General features: G+C 43.9%; 1 protein-coding gene across 17 annotated transcripts in view; it reads right to left on the reverse strand.

The window, feature by feature from the left end:
* The window catches only part of STN1 (STN1 subunit of CST complex), a 480,640-nt gene that overhangs the window by 135,680 nt on the left and 332,947 nt on the right, over positions 1-12,013 (reverse strand). For all 17 annotated transcript variants that reach the window (XM_085606821.1, XM_085606864.1, XM_085606874.1 and 14 more), the window contains one exon: positions 1,343-1,459. In XM_085606821.1, the coding sequence (XP_085462947.1) occupies positions 1,343-1,459 (117 nt within the window). The remainder of the gene's footprint in view (positions 1-1,342; positions 1,460-12,013) is intronic.

Below are 12,013 nucleotides of genomic sequence, written 5' to 3' on the forward strand. Positions count from 1 at the left end.
CCTGAAAGATATTCTCAATGCAACGGACTGGTCATCAGATTCAAACTTTAAGAGGTTCTACTTTAAACCAGTACCGAGAATTACTTCGCTGGTTGTGGATAAGCTTTGAACCAGCATAATCCTCGCCTTCTGTCCTGACATAGAATGAAACATTTCCTAGCTATCGTAAAAGAAAATTTCAATTCTATTAAGGACACGAAGGCAAGGATTAACCCACCCGCTATCATTCCCACCCTATAATATCATGGGTTTATGCTAAGGTGGGTAGCTTTGTTTTTTTGCTGGCTTGATACATGTATTGTTCCCGTGTGTTATTGTCTGAACTGGTTTCTGTCAGAAATGCTGCAAGGACAGTTTAGTTCCAGCTTCATACATCTCCATTTATGTTTCTTCTTGGGTCTGAAGGATCAAAACAAGATGAAAGATATCCATATCCGTCTGCAGTAGCAGGAAGAAAGACAAAGAGGCAACATCAACAGGGGACGATCAAGAGGTCCTGGCCTCATCTGATTGGACAGTGTATATTGTTTAACTGTTGACTTTTCCCTAAGAGCTATGGGAAATTAAGTATTTTTGTGTTTCTTCATAAAAATGGCTACAGTTTAATAAAGTGAAGAAAGTAAAGAGTAATCCCTGCCTCCGAGTCCTTAATAGAATTGAAGCTTTCTGCTAGGAAATTTGTCATTCTGCATCCAAGGACTTACCTTATGTTAATGGGAGCCTTGGAAAGGCAGTGCCATGGGACCACCACAGGGGGTTCCAGTACGGCATGGACTGTGAAGTCCACGCCATGCTGGAACTGGGAGTGCATGCACACAGGGAGGCTGAACATGTGCCCCCCTGCATGCTCCGACATGCATTGGGCAAGGGGGGACCTGGAGGGCCCCCTTTGTTTCCTGACCACTAGAAGATGTATGGAGTAAAAACCTCCATGCCACCACTGGCAGTCAGGAAACTCGTAATATGCATGGCAGTGCCGCAGCGGCACCACCATCATATTGCGAGGCCCTGACTGCCACTCCACTGACAGAGAGCGCGGTTCCCTGGAGACTGAGTCAGTCAAATGGCGGTCTGACCGCCAAAGCTGTGATAGGGCAGTCGGACAGCTGGTGCAGTGGTGGTTGGACCACCACCGTGCCACTGTGAGTTTGGCGGTCCATGGACCGCCAAACTCGTAATTAGGCCCTTTGTATCAGGGTGCTTACAACAGCGGCCACTTTCACCAACACTGTCTATGCACCACTAACAGGCTGACTTAATTTGTTTCAAGGCAAGTTAAATCATTAAAGTTATTCAGATATATCGACCACACAATCTGACATCAAATTTCAAATTGCCTTACATGATAGACGTCATGCTTCTGTGATTTCAGGAAAACGACACCTTTCTTCTGTAGCACACCTATTGCGTCTGTAAAAAGACTGCGAACCTCTTTGGTTGTAGGACAACTTTGATTAACCTAAAACAAAAAAGATAAAACACATACCATGACTAAAAAAATACACTTCAAAGCAATTTTCCATTTGAAACTAAATGCACAGTTTTATGAGTGAATGGCTGAATGAACCCATTCATTTTTCTTTCTGCCTCGCAAGCAGAGACAAGGCTCGATGTACGAAAAGCCAGGTCACAAATATTGGGTGTAAATTGCACAGTTATTGTGACCTGCTTTTTATTATATGATGCAACCTATGTACTGATAGGTCACACCGCAAAGTGCCCAGTCGCAGGGTGTTATTGAAAGACCTGCACGATGAATTAGGCATGTAGTTATTTGTGACCCTCTGTGATTGGCTAGAAACACAGGGATGGTGGAACTGTAAGAAACCTCCCTGTCTTTCCATTCCTAACAAGCATTTACAATGCAATGGTCTGGGCATTGGTAAAGTTAGAGCTATTGGCATTGCTCATGACATTATTTTTGTTTATGTTTTTGTTTTTAAAACATTTAAAGAAACGGCATTGTCATGAGCAATGCCAATAGCTCTAACTTTACCAATGCCGAGACCATTGCATTGGAAATGCTTGTTTCTCCTCTCTCCTGAAAGCAGATGCGCGCTTCTCCTTGACTTCACCCCCCGTCCCCAAACAAACAGCGTACCCACTCACCTATTAGCGCCGCATTTTCTTTTACTTTCCTTTATCAGTATTTTGACAACAGTATGCCTCCTTCACATACACTTGCACATAATCAAAAGTGCAATTAGAAAACATAATCACTGCGCTGTGCGCTCTACAGAAGCGCCAAGGTCTGGAAGACCATCTATTCCGACTACCTTTCTGAACCACTGAAAACCTCGCACTGACCCCTTGAACTTCAACTCCAGAGTCTCAATCGTGGCCCGCTGTAAACACATACAGGCGACTCAATAAAAGTTTGCGTTATACAAGAGCAATATCCTACACCCAAAAAATAGAAACATCAAAACTTGAAATAGCAAACATGCGGAGAGAATGCAAATTTAAGATTAAGTAAAAAACGTGAAGAAAACTAGAATTAAATCGCTGTCACTGATTACTTTAAATTTTTTCACATTCATTGTTCAAAAATCGCTTGTTGTTTTGCATGCACTGTGACATTGGGGAGCGAGGAGGTAAAGGGGAAAGGTCTGCACCGTGCAGAGCAAAAACGGCCAAAGTGGCCATGTCATGGACCACGGTAGGGAGCTCAGGAACAGGGTCTGAAAAGTAAAAGGGTGACAGTGGCTGAGTTTGATTTAAGATGATGTTAAATACCTCCCCGAAGATGCTGAGCAAGGAGGACACCTGTGCCTCGCGACATATAACCGCCTCCTCCAATGTTCGGAGCTCGGCCTCGGAGTATCCCTGATGTTGAAATGCCATGGCTCTTATGTCTTGCACAGGGAAGGTTCAGGCACCAAACGCATACCGCATCAACACACGTGAAAACTCAACGCCGGTGCGTCCTTTCAAAGCCAGGCGGGCTGACAGCTCCGGAAGCCACGCGAGACTTCAAGACCAATCTACCCCCCCACCTCCTACCCTACTTCCTCGCATCACGTGCCATGCATGGGCGGTGCGAATCTCCGTGCGATTGAAATTAAGGAGTGATTTGAATAAGTAGTCGTGCCTTTCCTACGGTGGTACCAACATCAAACGTTGCTACCGCAAGAGCTGTCCGACGTCGAGTTATGTCATTCCTACTCATTAGAAGTCTACTGACGAAGAAAAGCTCTTAAATTTAACAGGAGAATAATCCGAAAAAGACATAGAATTGAGACCGAGCTTCACATGATCAGTTCCAAGATAGAAAGGGAAAAGGGACGAATTACTTAACTTTTGTCTGGTCGTAACAGCCATCTTGAAGTGGCCAGTAAAGAAGCTTTTCTGGGTAGCGTGAGTAGAGGAACAGCAAACATTGCCAAAGTTTCAGATCGCTTATGTGTGACATTCTCATAATTTCAGTGTAATTATGAGTGTCATTCAATTACTATCAGTGGCACTTTCTCGAGAGCAAAATCAAGCGAAGGCGAGAAAAACGTACATTTAAAAAATTACACCCATTTGACCTAACGAGAAACAGTAAGATCTTGAAACTGTTGCAGAGCATCTAAATGGAAGGACCCTAACCTAGTGCCCTTATAAACTGATCATACCGTAAAACAATTGTGTAACTGTGATATTAAACAGTAAACATGTCTTTCAGAGGCAGTACTTTATTAACGTTTTTTGCACATATTCACACACACGCAATTAAATACAAACAAGTAAACAGGAACAGGGCACCGGAAGACACCACCGCCTTTCTCCGAGGCACAGCAGAAATGCCTCGGAGAAAGGGAGCGTCCTTTTCGGATTCGGGGGCGTGTTTTGCTGTTGTCTCCTCCCTGAGACTTTTCGCAAAAAACACGCCCCCCGATCCGAAAAAGACAGGGCATGATTGGAGTGACGGGACCTCTTCTCCAATGGCTGGCCAGCATTTACTAGGCCAGCCAATGGAGAACAGGGGAGAAGAGGGGCGGGTTCAAGCCCCTCTTCTCCCAAGTCATTATCTCTCGCGAGCGAGACTGCGCAAGCGCAGCCATCGCTAGCCGAGACCTAAAAAGGAAACGTTTTGTAAAGCAGTTCTTTAAAAAAACAGAGCAGTGATGCTTTAAAAATAACCGTTTCTTATTTGGGAAATCATGAGAGGGAGCAGGCAGTGGTTCCCTGGACCACTGCCTGTTCCTCTACCCAAGGCCACCTGACACTATTACTAAAGGGGAGGCTACCCTACAGGCATGGCTTCCTCCTTATGAGTCTGTCACAACCTCCTTTGAGGAGTCAATAACGTTTTCAGTGGTATGAGACTGCGTTGACAAATCTAATTACAATTAGAGGGAAAGCCTCTTACATACCCCAACCAAACTGTGACTCAGAATGAGTCACAAAACCACTTTTGCAATTCAGAAAGGAATTTCCAGATCACAAAAAGAGGTTTTGGTAATGTTGTGGTTGCTAAACTCTATGATCTTGCAAATTACATTGTTTGCAACAGTAACATTCTTTAAAACATCTGGCCCATTGACCCTTTTCCCCTCATGATTCACCATTCATCTCCAACAAAAACCATCCCTAATATGAAATATCCTTCTCATTCCCCAGGGCTTTCATGCCTTCACCAAATACGCATTCCCATTCCAAAAAATATCTACCATATATTCCCTCCAAACCTATTTAATACACTTCTAACCTCCTTCTATCCCTAATCATTTCCTATTTATCTTAACTCAATGAAATACTCTAGCCCTCCCTTTGACCAACTAGATGAATCCTGGGCTTTGCTTTGCCCAGGGACTCTGCTGCTTATCCAACCTGAGAAACCAATGGAACTACTGCAATCAACAGAACAGTCAATAGAAAGCCACCAAATCCTCATTTCACCATGGAAGAATTACCTAAGCCAAGTTTCTCCATCTGTGCTGCCTCTCCAGCAAAACACATCACTTACCTCACTACCTGCTATCAAACTGGCCAGGCAAATACGAGAGTGAACATCCAACCCATTCCACATATTCCACCCTTGGCGTGACAGGCCACACCAATCTGCGGAGCAACAGGCAGAGCAATCAGCTACACCTCTCTGCTCACACTGCTTGCCCCCACAACGACCAAGCACTTGACAGAGCAATCACCAGAAAGCCTTGCAGTCCTCCGGGCAATGCTAAACTCCAGAAAACAGAACACCGCAATCCTATCTTTTGAACATTGCAGCCTCACTGAACAGAGGAATCCCTGAAACGAATTAACTCACCAACGTATGCTCAATCCTCCAGTCATACCCAGACTCACCTTCATGCATCCTTATGAATGAAAGATGCTTAAGCAAAATCAGAAGTCAAATTTATGACCAATCATCTAACGCCAAACTTCTTCTTCATCATTGAAACTTGGCTGGGAGAAGATGCCTTATTCAATCCACATGAGGTCATTCCGAAGGGTTACCCAAATCTACTCAAAGGTGGTTGGAAATAGCTGTGGTTTGGAAAAGTCTTTAACAACCCCCAACATCCCACACCACACATCATTGTAGCATGAATCTATATGTGTACCTTGCTTCCCTGACCAGACATTCCACAACTCCTTCCTGCTCATCTACAGACCACCTCCACACAACAATGCTTTACAAGATGTCCTCCTGAATGTTATTTCAGACATTTTAATCAAAGACACAGATCTATTCCTCTTTAGTGATCTTAACAACTAGTTCAACATGCTTAAACAACACCACACCTATTCCTCTTGGGTGAATTTAACACCCGGTTCTGCAAGTTTGAAATGCACTACACCCCATCGCTCATCTCTAACTTTGAAGGTTATATCTTGGCTATGTGTGGATGAACAATTATCCGCTGGCCACAACTATTTTTTAAATGTCTTTGGTCATTGGATGATGCAATCATTTGGACTGTTATGAATGCTTGTAAGGGGCGAACATTAATATCCAAGTATATGCCACAGCTGCATATTGTGCTTAGAGATGTTTACTTTGCAAAGTTGCTACTAATGGTGTCACAGCAGCTGTTGCTCAGACTGGTTCAGCTCCGTACGACCTTTGGATCACAAAACTATACACTAAAACAGGTCACATTTACAATTGTTCATTGGGTTGAAGGCAGGCTCTTGATGCCATGGTCCCATGTCAGATTGCATCAGTCTATTGAGCATCATTGCCATGCCCGTTTCCACTATGCATCAATATATAAAACAACACAATCAGACCACTTTTTACATTGCCACGCTATGAAAAATACAATAGCCATGAAAGTATTCACACAGGCCCGGTGTGTAAAGGGCATAGTTAGGCCAGTATCCACTTTGCCTCAGTATGCAAAGATCAAAAGTGAACTCAGTGCTTCTATACGTAACCAACCACAGCTAGGTGAGTTTGTGAGGTGTGTTATGTTATTTGTAGTGCACGCATCTCACCCGCCAGCGCATTCTGGTGTGAACAAAAAGATATCGCCTGCGCATTCGAAACTATGCTAGTTAGAACAGAAGGTTTTAAGTTTCTTCCTAAATTCTGAGAGCGATACTGCCGAACAAATAGATAGAGGAAGCTTATTCTAACCATTAGGAGCTAGGTAGGGAGAGCGGTAAGGTTAGAAAAGCAGTGGCTGTCAGCGCTAGCACTCCAGATGTGAGGCTGGTGAGCGAGCAGGTAAGATGCGAAGCAAAGTTGTGTGGAAAGCGACTGCTGAGGTAGAAAGGGTCAGGGATGTGAAGGGCTTTCTAGGTATGTGTAAGAAGTTTTTAAAGGGAACGCTTAGGGACAGGCCAATGCAAATTATGTAAATGGGCAGTGACGGTAGTAGGAGGAGGCAGGTTGCAGCTGTGTTCTGGACCACTTTTAGTGTCTTGATAACAAGTACTGAAATGCCACTATAGAGAACATTTCCGTAGTCCCACCTATACGTAATGAGGGCTTGGGTCACTGTTTTACGTTTATTTAGGACAGCTTTAAAAAAAATAATTCTGAGCTTCTTGAGGTTGTTAATGCGCATAGCTGCACACTAATGACTTGGTGCGCCATAAGAAGCTGATAGTCAACAATGAGCAGGTTTCTTGCAGTTTGCGAGGGCTGAGAGGGAAGGCCAAGGTTGTAGGACCACCAGATGGTGGGCTAGTAGAGATATATAATATATACCAGTATTCGTAAAGCGCACAGCTACCTCCGAAGTGGTGTCCCGGCGCTGGGGGCCCTCGGGAAGATTAAGTGAGCTATTGCCCAGAGTCACATGGTGCTGGGCTAACCTGCCGCCGGCGCCAAGGATCGAACCGTGAACCCCGTAGTCCAGAGTCAGGCACCCTGGCCGCTGCGCCACACCTCTACCAAACAGGACAAGCCTGATTTTCTCACTGTTTACCTTCGGGCAAATACAGCTCATCCAGTCAGCAACCGCAGACACACACTGCATGCAATCACCCTGGGTAATTGCTGTGTCTTCTGAAAGAGAGAGGATGAGCCTAGTGTCACCGATGTAAGTTAATATTAAAACCAAAAGATCTTCAGCACATCAATCACAGTAACTACACCAGAACTGACCTAGTGAGCAAGGTACAATAACATCAACAGTTTCCATCCTGTCCCTGGATGTAAAGCACCATAGTAAGTCTGGGTCTTTAGCAAATGAAGAACCACAGGCAAGCCAGAATCCAAAATCCCCTCAAATGTAATGCACCAGAGCAAACATAAGGACTACCACAATGGCTCTGAAGGTGTACAACTCTCTTGCTCCAATTTTCTAATTTTAAGTAAACCAAGGGCTCAAACATACACACTTAACATGCATCTTTAGGCATCTCTGGCAGTGTCCTCTGCATGGAGGTGTAATAGGTGCATTTAGTTGAGGGAAGAGGCAGGCTTAATTCTAATGGTTAGGGGTTTGATAGTGTTGTGTTCATCAATGGTGGCTAACTGGGGATAAGCGAGAGCAGAAACCGGCCTACCAATATGTGTTAGTGACGGCACTATAACTGAAGTGATGCTTACATTCAAACTGGCATATCCAGAACAGCTTACAAAGGTGGAATGTCTCTTTTAGATGAAGCTCATGCCTGGTTTGGTGAATGCAAATCTAGCACCGACTGTAGGCACTCACATTAAAACTATTTATTTTCTGAATCAGAATACCCTGGAAATCCATACAGTAATCTATACCCTAACTGACTGGATCTCTTAACGCTAGCAGGGGCAGACATGCATAGGCGTGTAAGTGGTTCTCGTCTCCCAACAGATAAAGCACATACAACTGCTTCCTCCCCACCTGGTATTTGAAATCAAACCCTGAAGAGCAACCAGCACCACAAAACAATTTATTATCAGATTGCACATGCCCTAAAATCAGTAGATGGCAGACTTTTATCCAACTAAAGGTTAGAAGCCAAGAGTAACCTGGATGATCAGAATTTTAAATCTGCATCTCGCTCACCTTCTCTTCCAAGCAGGAGAGGGCTGCGCTCGATGGAGGTAGCACGGGCCTGGTAGACATTCGTGGACTGTCTAAAGGAGGGTGAACCGCAGTCATATAGGTCGCCTACCCCGGGAGCCTCACCGCACTAGGACAATATGAGGAAGCCGAGAGTACAGTACCCTGTAGCACACGCAGCTAATGCTCGAAAGAACCTATGAGCTATCCTGATACCCTAAAGACACTAAAGTGCCATGCCGTGGTAGGAGTACACAATCTGTCCTATGTAAGATCTCTTTTTGCATAGTGGGAACGACTCATGGAGGGTGGGTTGAATGCAGTTGGGGACCATTATATTGTATTTTACTTTGAAACTGACGGAAGTCTAAGGGATGCCTCAAGGCGTCTGTTGATACAAATGTACCTGTGAGTTGCTGATCGTAAATCTTTCAATAAAATCTGTTTAAAAAAACAAAACAACAAGTCAGACCTTCTCCCTGGACACCAAATGACTTTTCTGGGATGCACCAGCGATTCTGTCCCAGCCACCCCAGAAGATCAGAGTAATAAAGAAGGAAATTAACATATCTCTCTCCCAACCAACAATCATACTTTGTTAGCACCACTAGTGGGCCTCTTGGCATCATACATCCAAACCATTTTTTCCGGCCCCCTCCATTATCGGGCTCTACAGCGTCTGAAAGTTGCTCACCTGCGCAAAGGCTTGTCCTATTTGAACCAGAATGCTCTCACTCAAGAGGCACATCACGAGCTGCAGTGGTGGTTTTACCACATGGATGCCTGGAATGGAGGGATATTTTTGGTCTCATTCTAGACATGATGGTGAAGTCCGACCCCAGCCACATTTCAACAGCTGGACATTGGTCCAAAACAGAACTCTCTTTACACATCAATTGTCTAGAACTGCTGGCTGGTTCTTTTGCGATCCGCTCTTTCCGCCCCATCATAACCATTTCTGTATCCTGCTAAAAATGGACAGTATGTCTGCAGTCCAATACATCAACTTTTTGAGAGGCACACACTCACGACTATTCGCGAAGATACCATATGACTTCTGGCATTATTGCCTTCAGAATCAAATCTCGTCATAGCTATCCACCTCCTGGGGCACTCAGAATTCAGTGGCCGATTGGACCTTGCGGTACCTCAGGGACAGCAGCGAGTGGAATTTGGATCCAAAACGTTTTTACAGGATCATGCAGAGATAGGGTCCATGCCAGATGGACCTGTTTACATCCCGCCTAGAGTTCCAGTTACCATCCTTCTACAGTTGGAGACCGGACCCGCTAACCCTAGCGACGGATGCAATTGCATAATTGGACTGGACTTAACTATACTTTTCCTCCCTTTTCTACGCTGTTGAGAGAGACCCTTCAGATCAGACGTCAAACAGCAGAGGTGATCGTGATCTCGCCCCTTTGGAAAACCCAGAGTTGGTTTCAGACCTTGCTGGAACTGTCTTACAATTACCCCTGCTACTTCCTTGGTTTCCGACTCTCCTCCTGGACCCACTCGGGAACCCATATCCTTTAGTCAGCACTAATCAGCTGAGATTAGTAGTTAGGAGACTTTCCGGAGACACTGGCAAGTGAAAGGACTTTCAGAACAGGCTCTAGACCTCATTGACAAAGCCTAGGTGGATTCCACACATAAACACTACCAAACAGCATGAAAACGATGGTTTGGCTGATGTGTGGAACGGGGTTTGAATCCCGTTACAGCAAAAGTGATTCATGTCACCGATTTTTTGGGATCCCTGGTCTCAGACAGTCTTTCCCATTGTACCATCAATTCTTACAGATCGGTGATTTTGGCGGGTCACCTCCTTGTTGCCAGCAAACCTGTGGGAGAACAACCGCTTGTGGCCAAACTTCTCAGGGGAGTACGTTTTTCTGTTCCTCCTCAACCAAAATATTCTTCTCTTTGTGATGTTTCCATTGTCCTTAGGTTTCTTCAATCCTGGCCTGACAATTGTCTGCTGTCCAGAAAACCACTATCTGCGGAATTAACGCTCTTACTGTGCCCTTTCTCCTGCAAACGATTCATAGATGTTTGAGCACTTGATTCCGCAGATAGGTCCTTTACTCCTAAAGGCATTTCTTTCCTGATTTCCAAGTGAACTAAATCTGCAACCAGACAGGTGGCATTTCTGGCTCTTCCAGCAAACAGAAAACTCTGTGTGGTCCAATGCATACAGGAATTACTTCCTCTTTAAGAAACTCCCCTTCTGGTCCACTATTAATTTCTCTGTTACAATCTCTTGCCCCAGTATCTTGCCCCACATTAGCACACTGGGTAATATGGCTTCTTTCTGAAGCAGGAATAAAAACTTCTACCTTTGGTGCTCACTCTGTCAGAGGGGCCATGACTTCAAAGTCTTTTGAAGTAGGAGCTCACTTGGTAGATATTATCCGTATGGTGGATTATTCGCCAGATTCCATGTTTAAAGAATCCTATCATAAACCAGTAAGTAATTCCTTTTCTATGGTGGTTGAAAAACTTTAAACTTGCATAATCTGAAGCCTCAGGTACTGACATAGAAACAAAAAATTTCTAACATTCATGAACAAGAATTTTCAATTCTATTAAGGACATGGAGGCGAAGATTATCCCACCTGGTAATTCTATACTTCAACAATAATGATTCTGTTTAGACTGATGATGTTGTTGGTTCATGTTATTCCTAGAAATGTGTACTAATTTGATCCACACGGTTATAGTAAAGAAATGTAGGTCTTTTATTTACAGTTTCAGATCAATAGCAAGAATTACACTGAGTTTTATTGCCCAAGAAAAGTTTTCCTCGCAGCAGAAGAGGCGGATTTAATATTGTTTAGCCGGTTTATAAGGTGACATGACTGCTAATTGGCTATTAGACATTCTGTTATGACATATGTGGCTATTTAAGAACTTGGGATTTGTAGTTTTTTTATTTACATCTCTATGTTTCTGTATGTTTATATGGCCGCTGTTAAAAATAAAACAAAGAGGAGAATGCATAATCTTTGCCGCTGTGAGCTTAATTGATTTGAAAATTCTTGTTCAAGAATGTTAGAACATTTTTGATTACCTGGTTATTAAGGAGGATACACAGAACCTCAGTTGCCTCATATGAGGAAATAAGAACTAGAAACCACACAATGGTGAATTACTGCTTACTATGAAGTTGCCTCTGTGAAGTAGTTAACCTCTAGAATATATGTGCAGAACTGTGCATAGTGTGGTACAAATATAAAATGTAGCAAAACTAAATAATCACACACTCCCTGGCCATGCCTCATAAAAAGAGATAAGAGGCACAGTAAGCCTTATGTTGCCAGTTGGAACCATCATTCTGACGGTCAGGTCCCTTATCATGGCAGAGCCTGGCTGGAATTTGCAACCAACTGCAGCCCCATTAGATGAGAGCTCTGCCGAAAGACTGGACTCTAACCGGAGTATTATAAAAAGGTTTTCTAGTTCTGAGCGAGCATGGGGTCTTTACTGCTATTGGATACATTTCAACTGGCCCCTTCTCCCAAGGAGCATAGGTTGAGTCAGCTGCCTTATAAGTTACAGGTATGTACTCTTTTTGACCTAAG

This window comes from Triturus cristatus, chromosome 1_2, assembly GCF_964204655.1.
Source record: "Triturus cristatus chromosome 1_2, aTriCri1.1, whole genome shotgun sequence".
Taxonomy (NCBI): domain Eukaryota; kingdom Metazoa; phylum Chordata; class Amphibia; order Caudata; family Salamandridae; genus Triturus; species Triturus cristatus.